Raw genomic sequence first — 17,149 nt, 5'->3', positions numbered from 1 at the left:
ACCTCCCACTGTCCCAGGCTGCTCCAAGCCCCGTCCAACCTGGCCTTGGACACTGCCAGGGATCCAGGGGCAGTCACAGCTGCTCTGGGCAGCCTGTGCCTATGTCACAGCACGATGCCTGGATTAGTTTTTTAACTCCAGGCCAGGAAGTCTGACCTTGGATCAGAAGTTACCTTCTTTCAGGAATTACCAAATGCATCCTCCTCACAAACCTTTCCAACCACCCCGGGGTTCTTTGTTGCACTCCTGTAGTGGGAAGGGGTGCTCTGCTCTGCCGGGCAGGACACGAATTAAGGATGAAATCAAACACAATTCGGTGAGGACAAGGGCCTTGTGCAGTGCCCATCACTGCTGCACCCTGAGGCACCTGTTGCACAGGGACAGACTGAAGAGCTGCTACGTACTGTTGTTGGCGTTATTTCTTTGGAGCTGTGGTTTCCACTTCTCTTCAACCACGGGGAGAGGTGACCTGGGCTGGCTGGAGGCAATGTTGTTCTCATTGTCAGCTGTGAGGCAAGAGACAGGGAGGGGTTAAAAGCACAAAATAATGCTTAAAGCACAAAGAAAGGGAAACTGCTCAGCATTTACGTAGGGTTCCCTTAACTAAGGGGACGATTACCTACCACACTCTGTGGCTTTCAGTGAGCTGGCACAGCACCCTCAGGGACCCCGAAACTGTCTTTGGACTCACAACCTGTCACTTCCCAAAATGTGCCTGAAATGTGCCACGTGTCTTTCTGTGCACCAGGACGTGGATGCCACCAGCGCACCCTGAAGAATGTCTCCTGAGGAGCTGCAGCTGCACACCCGCAGGAATGGAAGCTCAGCCTGACTTGGGCCATTCATTTGCTTCCGAAATGAGGTGGAAAGGACACTAGTCCTTCTGTTCCCTCACTGCCTCTTCCTGCTCTGCAGGTGGCTGCCCTGTTCTCTCCGGGAAGCACTTTGGTTTTCAAGCTGTGCCCAGCTCCTCTGGATCTAAGGGTCTCATTGCAGTCTTCAGATCTGGTTTCTTCTCCGTGAAGAGCCAGGGCCCAGCTCCTCTGGGGCTCTCATTGCTGCCTCAGACTGCAAACACAAAGCCAAAGTCTCTGGAGTGTGACCAAAGACCACCCTACCCTGAGGCTGCAGACACCAAGTGCCCCCAAAGTCTTTGTGTTCGTGCTCCCATTTCTGTGTGTGGACCTGGGCCGACCACTTTGGCTGCCAGTCTGATGGGATCTTGTAAGGAAATGCAGGCAAGGTCAGTAAATTCTGTATTGTATCCGTGTTCTTTCCTCTCCTGTGCCCCAAGACCCTCTCCCCACCCTCCAGAGGAAATTTTCTAGTTCTTAGGATGCTTCAGTATGAAATGGTGCTGTGAAACAGGCTGTGAAGGAACATTACAGTGCACAATGAAATGGGCTGGAAGAGGAAGCAGAAAGATGGAGAGACTGATGACCAGGCTGAGCAGAAGGATGGAAATCAAAGAAAACAGAACAGGTCATTTGCTCATCACAGTTGGACGCATCTCACCTAATTCTGGACCTCTGTCAGACACACCTCTCTTTGAGGTGGCCCATTAGGGCTCCTTTTACACTCGGGGGTGCCACCCATCCACTCAGGCAGAACTGGATCCTCTTGTGGAGTAAGAATCACCGTGGTCTGAACTCACCTGGAGTCACTGACTCTCCACTGATTTTATGGGGAGTGGAGGCTGCCCAGCTCAGGGGACAGCCCCTGCAGCCTGGGGACACCAGCACAGAGTGCAGTGACCCTGCCCTGCCCTGTGCTGTGAGCAGTGCCTTGAGGCACCCACAGCTCTGCCAGGCTGCTCTGGGGGGCCAGGACATACACGAGAGGGGAGAGCTGCTCTCCTCCATGTGTGCCAGTGCCCTGGCAGAGCAGGGAGACCAGCAGGGGTGTGATGGAGCTCCAGTGCTCTCCTCCTTACAAGGCCTCTCCAGTGTGAGCAGCTCTGCCCTTCCCTGCCCATCGACAGGCACAGGCTGCTCAGTTATCTGTGGGCACTGCACTGGCACAGGCTCGGTCAACACCTCAGAGCAACCTGGGACATGAGAGACCCAGGGCAGCCTTTGGGCCTGCCTGGGGCCTGTGTGTGCCCAGGGAGCTCCCTGGCCACGCTGGGTGCCCGGGGAGCACTGCCATGCTCAGGCTGCAGCCACAGGTTGGGCTTTGCAGAGCTGTGAAGAGCATGAAGTGCCCCAGAGAGCACCAGTGACCAGGTGTGACACATCAGCTGTCCCCCAGCACCTGCCAGACTAATTGCTCTTGAACCAATGTCACCAGTGTCCTCAACTCCAAGCACCTTGGGTGGGCAAAGGAAAATGTTGGATGTTGCCTGCTAACTTTGCTCACAGTTCAGGCCTTCCTTGTCTTGGTGAGGGATGGGTAGGGGAGAAACCCTCTGTATTTCCTCACCGTAACTCTTTTATCTATTTCCTGATAATAGGGGATTTATTATATACAAATACCTGCTGGCATTCAGTGTGGCATTAATGAGATTTGTACATTTCAGCCTCATCTTCCTTATCAGGCAGTCTGTGAACTACACAGATCATGGTTCTTTAATTTTTCTTCATGCCTCCAATCCTTTAATCCAGGTTCAGCCTAGTCCTCCTTTTGTTTTTTTAGGCCTAGATTGTAGGAAGGGCATTATATAGCAGCACTTGACCTGAACAAAATACTCTAAAGGGAGTCAAAGCTGTATATTGTTCAGTGTAATTACAGAACAAATTCCTCTGCCTGGTGTTCTGCTGTTCTATTTCTGCCTTTCAGCACCCAATTTACATTCTAATTGCTTCTTCTCACTGTGTAGCTGCTTTATGAAGCTATAATCTCTCTTATTACCTTCCAGCCTCTGGGCTCAGCCCTCTGAATGACTCAAGTGCCAGTATGTCCCTGATTTTGCTCCTGGAGGCCAGCAGCACGTTCCCTGGCTTCTGTCCCTTGTGAGAGGGGTCCAGGGGAGGCAGCAGAGCCACTGGAAGAGATCAGCCCTTTGCATTCGACAGGACAAACCAAACTGGGCTCCTGAACACATGAACTGAGGGAGCATTTGACCCATACAGGCTCCTTGGCTCTCTGCATCCCCACAGTGAAACATTCCCTGAACCAGGGATAAAGCACTGCCATGCCTTGTCCCCAGTCTGCGCCTCCTGTGCCACCAGTTCTGCTGACACTGCCGAGTCCCTGCACTCCCAGAGATGCTGAGGCAATGCTGTTGCTTGGATATGGAAAGCCCAGAATCATAGACTTGTTTAGGTTGGAAAAGACCTCCAAGATCATTCAGTCCAACCATCAGCCCAGCCCAGCACCACATTCACCACCGACCCATGTCCCCAGGTGCCACATCCGCATGCTCTTTGAGCATTTCCAGGCATGGTGACTCCACCCCTGCCCTGGGCTCGGGGTGCTTGAGAGCCCTTCTAATCTAAAGCTCCCCTGGCACAACTTAAGGCTGTTTCCCTCCTGTCCTCGTCAGTTGTTCCTTGCAAGAAGAGACCGACCCTCACCTCACCTCCTGTCAGACTGCAGGAACGAAGTGCTGCCAGGGCAACTGCAGGCCCTGTGTGCCTTCCCTGCTGTCTGCTGACACAGAACACCCAGAGCTCGACACCCACCAATGCTGGCCGCAGTTCTCCTGCCTCTCCTTTGGCTTTGCCCTCATCCCATAGCAGCAAATGCCGCCCGCTCGCTCCGGCTGCACACGTGGAGGAAGGGGAGAGGGGTGAGCACAGGGCTGCCAAGCACCACACCCAGAGATGCCACAGGAGGGGACAGTGGCTTTCACAGGGCACAGCCTTGGTGGCACCTGCAGAAAGCAGCTGAAGAAGACAGGGACACACTCACTGTCATTGCACCAGTGAGACTTCAGGAGGAGGCAGCCAGGCAGAGGAAGGGACTTGCAAACACAGCAGGGAACAATGAGAAAACAGAGTTTACCAAGAGTAATCCAGAGCTGGGCAGAGGGGAATTACCCATTCACAGAGCTCTGCTGACGTGACAGGAGCCAGACCGCAGACACTGCTCCCTCCAGCCCTTTTCTGTGGCCAGAGTAACCCAGGTGAAAGACCACAGGACCACAGACTGGTTTGGGTTGGAAGGGACCTTAAAGCCCATCCAGTGCCAGCCCTGCCATGGGCAGGGACACCTCCCACTGTCCCAGGCTGCTCCAAGCCCCAATGTCCAGCCTGGCCTTGGACACTGCCAGGGATCCAGGGACAGCCACAGCATCTCTGGGCACCCTGTGCCAGGGCCTGCCCACCCTCACAGGGAGCCCTCAGCACCACCCCCGTGGGTCACTTGTAAAGAAGAGAGAAGGAAGAAGCTGCAGGCAGTACTTGCTTAAAACTTGCAACAGCTCAACCCTGCCAGTGAGCTGCCCTTGTCTCCTTGGACACCTCAGCCCCTGCACTCAATGTCACCCAGAGCTGCAACTCAAAATGCTGCATTTCAGCACCAGAGCCCAGAGCAAGAACAGGATGCTCAGGACACAGTGTGGAGGCAGCAGGAACTGCCATAGACAACCAGAAAGGACAGACCCAAGGCCAGGGAGTGAGGGCAGCCCTGCCAGGGCAGAGCTCCACTGATCCTCGGGGTAACACAGTCCCATTACTCCACAGGAATGCCCCGTGCTCTAACAGAAACACAAACTCACACCTTCTGCTCACAAAGCGCTCCAAAAGCCTCTTTGTAACATTATAGAGATGATAAATAAAGTAGCTGCTGAACAACACACAGAGCCTGCACTAAGATTTGCCAACAGGAACTGAAATGGAATAGAGGAACCTCATGGATGAAGAACTCAGGTGACACTATTAAAATTAGGACTGAAACTAAAATAGAGAGCAAGATAAGAACTCTGATTAACATTATTGTTACAGAATGGAAAATATACTTTTCCTCAAGCCTCTTGTCCTCCTGTGCCACTCTCCTCAGGGCCTGCACTGCATCTGCATCTCAACAGAGCAGCCGTCTTTTGGAGAATACAGGTCTGTCAAAGGGGATTTAATTGTTCTTAAAACTGTGTTAGTTCACTTGAATTTTTATTCAAGAGGAGAAAAAAAAAAAAAGAAAAAAAAATCTGCCAATATAAAATTAATTCTGTTTCTGCATTTTTGAATATATTGAATGCTGTCTTTGAAACAGCTTTGGCTTTGAAATTTTAAAACTGTCTCTTATGTATCAAGACAGGAAACAAAACCAATGACTTAGAAACAAAGCACTGGAATGATTCCTAAGAATTCTCATTTGTAGGTAGCTGAGAGGCAACTGCTGAAATGGCAAATTCTTCTTCTGAGAACACATTTCAGTCCTCTGCAGAACTCCAGGAGACACAAGCACAGGACAGGACTCGTGTGGGCAAAGGCTCTGCTGCCCTGCGAATGTTTTTGGTTTGTTTGCTTCCATGAGAGCCACCCCTTTGGCACAAGGCGGGATTTAACCTGCTGTAGGAGTTTATGCAATGAGGATTCTCTGGACAAAGCCAATGAGGAGTGTGATGGGCTCTGAGCTAGCATGGCACATTCCCTCTCTCCCTACGGAAAGGAGCGATATTCACAATACAGCCTGAGCCTATGTGCTCCAGCCTTTGAGGGGTGACTTTGTTTGTTGCAGGTGAAATGACTGGGGCTGTGGGAATGGGGAGCACTGAGGACCCTATGGACACACATCGGGGTCAGCACCAGGCAGCAGCACAGAATTTAATTCTCTGCTTGCAGCGAGTCGAAGTGCCCAGCTTACCTGCATGGGACTGCATGTGCTCCAGGAGATTGTTATAAAACTGGAACTGGATTCCACAAGCTCCACAGGTGTAAGGCTCTGTTTGGGAGAAATCAGTTCAGAAGAATTACACAGAGTCTGCAGGGAAGCAGCACAGGTGCATACCTCAGTGTGTACAGCCGTGGGGCCGTGCCCCTGGCACAGCAGCTCCGCAGGGAGCGGGATAGGGCTGGGCACGGCTCTGCCTCCTGGGCTGGGCTGGGCTGGGCTGGGCAGCCTCCTCCTGCTGCACTCCATGGCCGGGGGCACAGGCAGAGCACAAGGGGAAGCACCTGCTGCCCTGTGTGGGCATCTCAGGGATCTGCACAAGGATTTCTTCGGGAGTCTGTCCACCGGCCGGGGCCCGCTCTGTGCAGCCTGCCTTGAGCACATCCCTGCTATTTTAGAGCCTGTGAGCAAAGCCTGGTGAATTTATTTTACATCCAGTTCTGTCAAATTCCAGTCTCTGCTGCCTTTCCTGAGTGAGACAAGGAGCACCGGCTTGTGACAAGTGCTGTAGTCAGAAGCTGGGGGTGGAGCAGTGCCATGGGGGAACTCAGCTGAGGCTTTGTGGCTGTCACCAAGCGCAGTGAGACCAGGGACTGGTGAGTGTCACAGGGCTGGGTGGCAGCAGGATGCCAGGGAAGCAGAGGTGGAGGGCAAGAAGCACAGGAACCAGGGCTGTGCCTGAAGGCTGAGAGCAGAGCAGGAGAGCCATGTGCCAGAGCAATGTGGATGAGCTGGAGCGAGGAAAGAGCTGGGTGCAGAGCCCCCTCGTGAGCTGCAAGATACATTTAGCCCTTTTCTATGTTGAAAGTGCATTTTTTCCACTGAATTAACCTAACAGCAAATGTTTGCAGTTGTCTGTTTAACAGTATCAGTAGAGTGCAGTGGCTGACAGATGTGATCTTGAACTATGGTGCTGGGATATGGCAATATTGCAGTTTGCCTCTGGCCCTGCAGCCACACCAGCACTGCCCCCTCTCACACTGGGGCAGCAGAACGGACAAACACATTTGGCACATTAACAATTTCGGATACAAATGCCTGGCACACACACGGAGCAAGGTCTGTTGCTACAATATTTCAGAAGTCTAGATCTAAGTTCAAAGCGAAAAACATATTCTGTATCAATGAATAAGCAGAAGCACCAGCACACAGGATGGAAGAACCAAAACCCAGGGAAGCACAAGCCTGCCTATACCCTGTGAGAAATCTATCTGAGGTAGCAAACCCCAGAATCCACCTCAAGGCTACAGGAATCCGTGAGGAAAAACATAAAAGAGAGCATGAACAGTCTGTATAAGCTGTACTTTCATGCTGTGAGGTTAAACCTTTCCCACAGAGCCTACAGCCTCTGAAATGATGGAGCCAGCTCTGCCCAGAGTTGTACTCAATGCTTTCACTCACTGTTTGCTTGTGATGCTGCTCCTGGGCTTTGCCGTGGCATGGAAGGTTGGGAACACAGTACCTAAGTAACTGTGCTTGTGAAAAAGAGAGAAGACTTGGGCAGCTGAGTGGCACACAGGGATTTCAGGCCTTGGGAATTAACAGGGACTGGCTGTCTCTGCTGAAACCATCAGCAGTGAAGCACATGTGGTAAAATGCCACAAGAGGTACAATGCAATCTAATTGTTCAGGCTTATTTTTAGTTGTCAGAGAGGAGAAGGCTCCCTGTGGGTGCAAACCATCCCTCTTGGGTTCGTACATCAATGTCAGTGACCTGTGTTACAGACACACCTCTGCTCATGGAGCCCAGACTGCTCAGATGGAAACATCTCAAACCAGCGTCAAAATTAACGTGTGATTCATCTATTGAAAGCAGTCACACTTCCAAGAGCCTGCTGCCTGCTGCTGACAGGCCCCTGGCAGGTCAGAGGAGCTGTGTGAGCCCCTCTCTCTGCCCCTCTGCTCTGCTGGAGCCCCTGCCCCTCCACCAGAGGGGAGGACAGCCCCTGCTGTACTCCCAGTGCTGCAGCAAGGCTGCACGTGTCACCCTGCAGTCCCCTGGACAACGGCAGCTCTCGTGTGCCATTTGAACTTCATCTCAATTCTGAAAGTTGCCCCTTCTGTTCTGCTCCAGAAATGTCCAACTTTGGAAAAAAAATCACCACCTACTTCCAAAAGCTGATTTCACATTCTGAAAATGCCAAAGCATTTTCTAAATAATTCTGAGACAAAGACACACGGAAGTCTAAGTTCACCACAAATGAAAATGAGTTCACATTAAAACTAAGCATAAAATTTAAATTCACCCAACAATTCCAAAGTCTTTCCCAGGACCAAGGGAAGGGATGCTTGGGAGGATGTGCAGAATCCCTGTGGGAATGAATGAGCTCACTTTTCTTCCCAGAGCTCTCTCAACCCTCACACTGCTGAGCTTTCAGCTCCTGAGCCCCTCATGCTCCACAGTGCAGAGCTGGGAACAGTCAGGCTGGCTGGAAGGAGGGTGGGATGTGCCAGAGCTAGAAGAGGAAGAGGGATCTGCAAGGTGGAGAGGAGAAAGAAGCAATCTGTATCCCAAACCAGGGAAAAGTCACTGCTGGAAAAGAACTGCTCACCTGAGCTGGTAAATCCTCCTCCCTTTGATTTCTCCTGCAACTTAAACTGGAAAAGTTGTCAAAAGTGCTCTGCACACCCACGTGAGCCCCACCTGTGCCCCATTCTCCTTCCTGGGAGCGCAGCCCCCCTGCCACTGCAGGACCTCTGCTCGTCCTTCCCATGGGGAATTTCAGCTCTTCCTTACTCAGGCTTAGGTTTATGCATCCACTCTGTTGCCTTCAGGTGGGCTGAGCTCGGCAAAGGGCCCCCAGGTCCCCCCTTGGGTGCTTCCCCCAGCAAACCTGTCCTTCTGCTCCCAGCTGGTGATGGTACCAGGGCAGCTGGGGCCCCTCTGTGCTGCCCACCCAAGCCCCTTGTGCTCGTGGAGGTGTCCTCTGAGAGAAGGTTTCAACCAGCAGCTGTTGAAACCTCTTCAGTGTCCTGAGCCACACAGAACTAATGCTCACATCTGGTTGCACAATTTAAAACATCTTTCCCCAAGGCTATAATTAGACACTTTTATTAGTGCTTTACCAGTGAGCAAGGCCCCAGAGCAAGGCAGCAGCTGTGTGAGCCAAGGCAGAGGAAAACCAGTGCCTGTGCTTAGGTTAAATAAATCACTCTAATTCCCATGTTAACTCTCATTGCCACATCTAAGCCAGGGAAAATAGCAGAGCCTGGTCTGAAGCCAGGAGTGAACAGGAGTTGAGAGCTTTAACAGAAAGTTCCAACAGCAAGTGCCCTGAGGTGCTTGTGCAGAGTGACAGACACCCAGCAGGGTGTCACCGTGGCTCAGCAGGGACAGCCCCCCCGGCTGCTCTTTCCTCAGCAGAAAAGCCCCACATTTCAACACTTCTGTCCACATCTTGGTGAAAAACAAATGCACAACAACTGTGAGGAAAACTCCTCAGCATTTCCACCCAACGTTTCCACTGGCATTAGCTTCACTAACAGCGTAACTGCACCTTCCCTTTGACACAAACCCTTGAAACAAGGCAGGAGAACCAGCAGCAGGCTCCTACAAAAACACCAGCACACCCCAAAATCAGTGGAAGTTTCTTGAAAACAGAACTTCTGTCACTTCCAGCCAGCTCAGACAGTAAGAGACAACAAGGTGCTCTGGAGCATGTTTGGAAAAGGGAGTCCCAAATTCACCACCCTTGTCAAAAGGCTTGGCATTAATTGGATTTCTCTTCCCACATGAACTTGTGTTCTCAATAAAGCCCTTGCTTCCCTCTCAACTTTGTAAGAGGAGGAAGAACACCTGTCCTCCCTTCCTGTGGCCCTGCTCAGGGTGCAGCATTCAGGGCTGCCCTGCATCACCAGGCTGGCACAGACTGAAAATCCCCCTCAAATCCCAATGCAAGCTGAGCAGAAACCAAACACCCTGGAAGGCAAAGGAAGAAGCCCCACCTGCTGAAAGCATCAAAGCCAAAGGGCAGAACCTCCAGCAGAGACCACCTGTGCACCCATCCCAGACCTGCTCTCCCTCCCCTCCTGCTCGCTGCCTGTTTCTCACCCGTGCTCCCAGGCCACAGGGACCTGGCTCTGTGCAGGTGTTTACTGAGCTGAGCCACGATGACAAGTTTTTCTCTGTGTAAATGTAACTTAAATATGGGTTCATTTTCAAATCTTGGTTTCAGAACACATTCACAACAAACTCCCTGAAGACCAAACACGAAGCAATTTGGCAGCCCCAGACTGCATGGAAACACCCTGGAGGATTTGTGTTGCATTTAAATCTGACACCAGAGCCGCAGAAGTGAGGCATTTTATCTTTGACACCTGGACTCCTAATAAAAAAACCATTTATTGATGAAAATTGCTCAGAGGGCAGGGCAGCAGGGCTGCAGGAGGGCAGTCCCTGCCTCTTGCACCACAGACATCCATCACACTTACTTTGTAAAAGCGGGAAAGGATTTGAAATCAGGGGACTTGCGGTTTCTGCAAAAAAGAAAGAGATTTAAATATTGAGACTGGCAGAGACCTCGCTGCATTCTTCACAGCTCTGCCTATCTGTTCCCTGCTCCTTATCCCTACTCCACACTTCCAGAGTTATCCAGGGCAGGATGGGAGCTCCATTTACCACAAAATCCAACATGTCCAGCTGTGAATTTTCTCTCCCTTGCTCAGTTTCTCATGGCCAGGGTTCTGCATCTTTCCCGTCCAATTTAAAACGTCCAGAGACTTTAACACACACCCAGTGCTACAGCAATGGAAAAAAGGGGGGAGGCCAGCAAAGAAAAGCCACGGAGGCAAGAAACCCTTTACAAAGGCTCTCTTTGGTGCTGCAGATGCAAATTCCCAGTTCCACCATGCAGCTTCTTTAAACTGAAGCTGGGAAGGAAAACCAGGGTGTTCCAGCCTCCCTGGATGCCAAAGGAGAGAGTTCCTAAGCAGCGCAGTTACTGCAGGCTGAGAATGCACATTTCCTACGCAGCACACCTTACCTTGCCTCTCTGTAAGGTGTGCCTGAAAACTGGATGCTGGCTGCCCCTTGGGCACCCAGGAGCTGTCTGCATCCAGTCCCCAGTGCCCTGGGGCAGAACCAGCAACCCCCAGCACCTCAGACCATGTGTGGTTTCCTACAGCTCCCAGGTGAGGTCCTTTAGGGTCAGACCCCTGCAGAGGGGCAGAAATCATTAGTGTTAAATATTCAGTCATGGACTCAGAGCATTTCCAGAAGGGCCCCACGTCCAAGGCTGTGAGCTGGCACATCCGTGGCTGAGGCTCTCGGGGCTCTCTGACAGACCTGGCTTGGTTTCCTTGGAAGGAAAACTGCCCTCGTGAACTGCATGGGTCAAGCACAGTGAGCCTTCCTGCTGGACATCCCAACGTGCTGAGGACCTGAGCTGCTGAACAGGGCTCCAGGTGGCAGGGCCAGCCAGTAAGGAATGGAGATGAAGGCATGGATGATGCTTGGCAAAGACATGACCGGACAGTGCTGAGGAGAGGGGATGCATGGGAGGCACCAGCTGGATACGGAATGCTGCTGATCTCTTAACACGCTGTGATCACCCAGCAGTGCTCTGGGTGCTCCTGCAGCTGCTGAGCTCGGTACCTGGGGCAAGATCTTCACTAAAACAAGTCCCTCACCTGGCCCTGCTGAGCAGCTGAACAGGGCAGGCTCCTCCAGGCACCATTCTGTGTGTCCTTGGCCCCTGCTCTGGGAAGTGCCCTGCCAAAGCTCACTCAGTGGGTGCCCACGGCACCGTCCGTGGCTCCAAGCGCTCCAGGGCTCTTGCAGCAGCACGGGAGCTTTTGAAGGGCAAACCCCAACTTGATTGTCCCCCCAGAAGAGAACCTGATGTGGAGCAGGCACAGAGCCCAGCAGTGGCACAGAGCACTTCAAACAGCCCAAGGAATTCTCAGCACCACCTCTGGCTGCTCTCCAGCCAGAAGTGCTGACACAGTGTCATATGCTTATGCTTGCCTTCCTACTCACATGGAAGCCACTGTCAGTCTGAAACAGCAGTTCGGGTACTCAGTACAACACTAGTTTATGTGAAGGAAGACTCTTAGGATTTTTCTGGTCTTCATATTTATAATGGGACAATTTTTCCTCCATGCACTGTCACGTCCCTGCTACAGCACAGTCACTTCCACTAAAGCCACCTATCCAGGCAACAATGATAGAAATGCCAGAGTTTGAATGATTAACGCTAAATCACCTTGCACTGGGAACTTGTAATCTTTCCCCCCACAGATTCTCCAGGCAAAATGAGAGTTCAGGTTTTTCTGCCCACATTCTGTTCTCTCGGGGACCCTTCTGGCCATGCCCTGCCCAGCCCCAGCGCAGTGTCTGTGCTTGCAGCCTGCAGTCCCCAGTCCTATCCCTGGCTGTGTGTCCCAGTTCTGCCGAGTGCTCCTTGCCTCAGTGCTTTCATATGGATTGCCTCAATTCTTCCCTGGTATCCCAGCACTCTGGAGCAATTGGCAGGACATCACCCACAGGGACTGGCTGCTGAGTGGTTGTTTTAACTCAGATATATTTCTTCCTGTCTACAAGTTGCCTGTTCAACATGAGAAGTCTGGAACAGCTTAAATGAATGTGGCACCAGAAATAAACAGTTCATTCCTAGAAACCTCAATTGCACACAAATGCCCAGTGGACACAGTGACTTATTTATGCAACCAAGCAAAGTGACACTTTCTTAACTGAACCTCTCCCTGTGTGACTCTCACTCTCCTGGTGAGAACTGCCCTCAGCTGCTGACCCTTCTTCTGAGCACAGAACTTCAGGCAGCTTGGAAAATGCAGCTCTGTCTATTTGTGCAATTGTGTTGCCCCACCATCAGCACTCCCAGTGCTGTGCACAAAGTGGGAGCTCACAGAACAACTCCCCCTTCCCCTTTTCCTCACTCCTCAAACTTGGCCATTGGCTCTCCCAGCTCCACGGAGACTTGTAGCAGTCACAAACCAACCACAGATGAGAATTGCCAGATGAATGTTAATGGGAGCTGTGTTTGTGCTGACAGAGCCTGCCAGGCAGCTGGGTGCACCTCAGGAGGCAGAGGCAGGGGGGCTGGCTGTGCTAATGTCACACTGCAGTCACTAATCAAGAATTATTATGCCCCAAACACTAAAGCTGCACTCACCCACCAAAAATGCTATCCTAAAAGTCCTGTCTTTCCAGCAGAAATCCCCCCAGATGGGTTATAGAATGACTGGACTACAGGGGATGAGCAGAAGGGGATGTACGGCCACACCAGGGAAGAAAGCCTGCGATTTCTGAAAATCCACCTATCCATGTTTAAAATCTAGTCCTGTGTCCTTTAAATCCTGACAAGTGGAGATTCTCAGGCTTTTCCAAGAATTTTTACTCTAAATCAAATGTAGGAAATCAATTTTTTTTGGTCTCAGTCTCATCGCAACTCGGCACGAACTGATTCAAAAAAAAGAAGACATTTCCATTGACCCTCTCCCCAGTCTGGAATAAACAGTGCTGGAAAGCAAAGCTTCCCTGTGTAAACAGGAATGAAAAGCATTGACATTTTAAAACTGTAAATGCTAAAATTTGTTGCACTGGAAGTTCTGACAGTAATAGTTCCCTAAAGCAGCAGATGAAATTGAGATGTATTTATACAGCTTAAATCAACCTCAAAAGTTCAAAATATTTCCCAATTCCCTACATAATTTAAACTGTTCTCTTTCACACTCATAACATTGAGCAAGTTCAGACTTCAACAAACACTGGCAATTCCAATTAGATTTCCCCTTTGATGGCTGTATTTGAAGGTGTCGAAACCAAAGAGCTTTTTTTCTCCTTTTTTGCTTTTAGTTTTCTTCCTGGATTCTCACAATTTCCTTAATCCCTCTCAGCCTTCATTTCACAAAGGAGTCATCCACAGTGCCCAGAACAACGGCTCGAGCTGCATTAGGCTGCAAACACTTGAGTTAGAGATGGTTACTGTTCCTGAGGAAGGTCATTGCCCCTGTCTGGAGTCAGAGGAAGGGAGACCCCAGGGAGATCCCAAAGCCTGGGAGCCCTGTGGTTACCGAGGGCACCAGCACAGGGCCCAGCCCCCGCCAGAGGCTCCTCTCCTGCTCCAGCCAGGCATGGAGGAAGAGGAAAGCAGCAACCTCCACTGTGGAACACAACACTCCGCTCAGCCCCTTTCTGGAGATTTCCCTGCCCATGCTCAGGCTGATCATCACTGCCTCTTACACTGCACAAGCTGGCCTGGAAATACTGTTTGGCCTCTTGAGAATTTAGGCCAGAAAACCCCAGCATGCGTCGAGACTCGGCAGAACGACCCCCACCAGGGAGGGTTCCCTTGGAAGCAGCTTTCTGGCACCCTCAGGAATAACAGCTTCTGCTGTTCATCCCAGTGAGCCAGTTCCATGCTTCAGGATCAGGCCATGGCATTGCCTGCTGGACCTGCCTTAGCTGAGCAGAAGCTCCATGTGACTTGGGACCTCTGCTGCCTGTGCTCCCGAGGCAGCACAAGAGAGCAACTGGGACATCTTAGCAGGATGCTATTTTTAAAGCACTGTGAAACTTCCAGGTTTCATCAAAAAGCAAGTTCAAGTGGCTGTGGAGACCCTTTCCATGAGTAGAAAGGACACTCTCCAATCATAACATGGAAGACAGCTCGAGTCCTTCAGCCACTCCCCGTCTCCATCCCACCCTGCTGGGAGGAGACACGCCTGGGACTCCAATCAGCCCCAAAGCAGTGCTTGCCCTGCAGCACAGAGCTGCTGTTTTATGGGCAAGTGACACAGATAAGGATGCCAGGTACCTGCATTCACTGTGACAGGGACTGGGGTTGTGCACAGGGAAGAGACATCTGAAATCCAACATTTCCCATTCTGGGTTCATTCTTATTCCCACTCAGGACTCCCTCCAGCACTGCACCCCAGTGGATTTCAGGTGGCTTTGGTTGCTGACCTCCCTGCTCTGCCCCTCCAGCCCCTCACTCCAGACACCCAGGGGTCTGTGCCACTGCAATCAGGACGCTGACACAGGGAAAAAGCAGAATGTCCCCAGCTGGGTGGCCTAAAAAACTCCTGCTGCTCTCTTTGGCATCTCTGTATCTGAGCCTGTGACACAAAACTCACATCCACAGAGAGCAAGAGCCATCCAGCATTTAACAAGGCCAAGCCCCACAGCTCTTGGCTGCTCAGCTGGGACCTACATTTACCTCCCAAAGCTGGTGACTGTTCCTCACAGCAGCAGTTTGGTGACAAGCAAACAGCAGATGGGAGTGGGAGGACGGAAGTGTCCGTCCTTCTGTCATTCCCCACCACATTATCACCACCTGCTTCCCTGCCTGGGAGAGATCTGCTGGCTGGAACACAAGAGAGGACAAGCCGACAGTGCCAGAATCACCCAAGAGTTCCCATCCCACACGTGACACTGAGCCACATGGTGTTTGCCCCACCCACTGAGACACAGCCATGGGAACAAGGAACATGGGGAGGCAAGGACGTGTCAGCTCTTCCAAAAGGCAGCTACAGAGAGCTCTGCTGGACACCTGAGCACACAGAGCTCTCCATGGCCTCTCTGACCACCAGTGACACTCACAGTGACTGGTGATGCTCACCCAGGCTGCTGTCAATGAGGTCATTGGGACTCCTGAGAACTGGAAGGAATAAAAGGAGAAACGGCTTGGTGCGAGGGCTGGAAAACAGCACTGAATGGGACACGTGGGAAGCAGCACAAAAATGGAGCCAAAGGGGGAAAACAGGGCTGGGGAAGAAAAGAGGATGCAGGATAGATAAAGGAAGAAAAAAGGGAAGAAGTTTATACATCCCCATGCACCAGCGTGGATTTAAGGAGCATTTCAGCTGCTTAATGCAGAAAAGAACGGCTTCCAACCAGAGCCCAACTCCCCTCAAACCAGTCCTGGGCAGCTCACTTGAGTTCCTCAGGTTTCCTGGCTCACACAAAGGTTTAGGTGAGTACCTTGCAACTCCCCTGCAGCCTGCCAGGCCCTCAACTGAGCCACTAAAATAAACTGACACAACACATGGTGCAGACAGAAACCCTCCTTACAGGGAAACGAGATGAGCAAATCACATGAAACTTGCTACCCAGCTTGTGAGAATTTCTGGCTTTGTTTTGGTTTTTGCTGTGAGCTTTCACTCGTGGTTTAAATGTTACAGTCCAGATAGAAACAGGTTGAGGAGGATGAGTGTGATGTGAGCTGGTACAAGGAGATGGCAGGGAGAGTCTGGGAGATGTGTCACAGCAACTGTGGGTCAGTATTTAACAGTTCAGAGAGAACCAAAGTCTTGGACCGTTCAGTACAGCCACTCTGTGTTTCCTGTCAGTGCTTCCTGGACCCCTCCCATGCTACAGGTTCATCTCCCCTCCTGCAAAACCTGACAAGAGCAGCCAGCAGGTTTTACAATGCAGCTTTCTTGGCTTCAGGAAGGAGCTGTCTGACAGGAAGGAAAACATTTCTGCCCTTCCTTTGTTGGCTGTACAGGGTTTGACAGGAATAAAAAAGGTACAATCTCAGGCTGCTGCTTTCCAAGGGCTCCAGAGGAGTCAGGGCCCCAAGTGGTGTATTGGCATTTACAGATGTGCACTTCAAGGCTTTGAAACCCTTCACGACACTGACAGTACCCACAGAAGACAAGACATGAGCTGCTGAGAGGCAAGAGCCACGTCCAGGGCTGCAAGCCAGGCTGGGCTGACTGACCAGGGCCTGGGCAGCCCCAGGGACTCCTGACTGCCCAGCAGGAACAGGACTAAGGAGTACAAGGGCCTGAAACACGGAGACAAGCTCACCTGATGGGTTCTGCTTACACCTCTTTTCTTTAGGTTTTTCTGTCCCCGAATGACCAGCTGCAATTGTGGTGAATGATGGATTAGTACAGGGTTGTTCCCCAAAACACAATATGCAGTATTTTAGCAACGAACAACATTTTTTCCCATTCCCCATCACCCACTTTGCTACCACACGTGGGTTTTCCACATCACTGCTTTTCAACAGGGTTCCAAAAGCCCCTTACTTGCTTCTGAGGCAGATAAAACCCCCAACAGACACTGTGTAACCTGCTCCAGGGGGATATCCCAGCCCTTACCTGTCCATTCCAGCCAGAGGCACTGCCAACACCATATACTCTGCTTCTCTTGGATGGGGAATGGAGGGAGGCCAGGCCTTTCTGCTGGCACGTTATTTATCTCTGCAGCAAGATGCTAAAAATACTTTTCATCTGGCCTGTCACTTTTGCTCCAATTAGGGAGCATAAGGAATGGTAGTGGCCTACTGGAAGGCTGGGCAATAGACAGGCAGGATAAAAACCTTGTACAGAAAACTTTAAAGTGGTGGACCTGAACAAAATTGTCCAGGCCAGTGGTTATGTTCAATTACACTTGGACCTAACACTGCAA

At 51.3% G+C, this 17,149-nt stretch overlaps 1 protein-coding gene across 7 annotated transcripts in view; it reads right to left on the bottom strand.

Annotated features, from left to right (window-relative positions):
* ZNF618 (zinc finger protein 618) overlaps nt 1–17,149 on the bottom strand; it is a 132,396-nt gene that overhangs the window by 8,660 nt on the left and 106,587 nt on the right. For 6 of the 7 annotated variants that reach the window (XM_039561822.1, XM_039561824.1, XM_039561827.1 and 3 more), the window contains 4 exons: nt 16,544–16,600; nt 10,204–10,248; nt 5,746–5,823; nt 405–506 (listed from right to left, as the gene is read on the bottom strand). In XM_039561822.1, coding sequence (XP_039417756.1) covers nt 405–506; nt 5,746–5,823; nt 10,204–10,248; nt 16,544–16,600 — 282 coding nt within the window. The remainder of the gene's footprint in view (nt 1–404; nt 507–5,745; nt 5,824–10,203; nt 10,249–16,543; nt 16,601–17,149) is intronic. The other variant, XM_039561823.1, reaches the window with a different exon arrangement.

Source organism: Corvus cornix, chromosome 17 (assembly GCF_000738735.6).
Source record: "Corvus cornix cornix isolate S_Up_H32 chromosome 17, ASM73873v5, whole genome shotgun sequence".
In the NCBI taxonomy this organism is placed as follows: Eukaryota; Metazoa; Chordata; class Aves; order Passeriformes; family Corvidae; genus Corvus; species Corvus cornix.
This window is presented reverse-complemented; position numbering and strand designations above follow the sequence as displayed.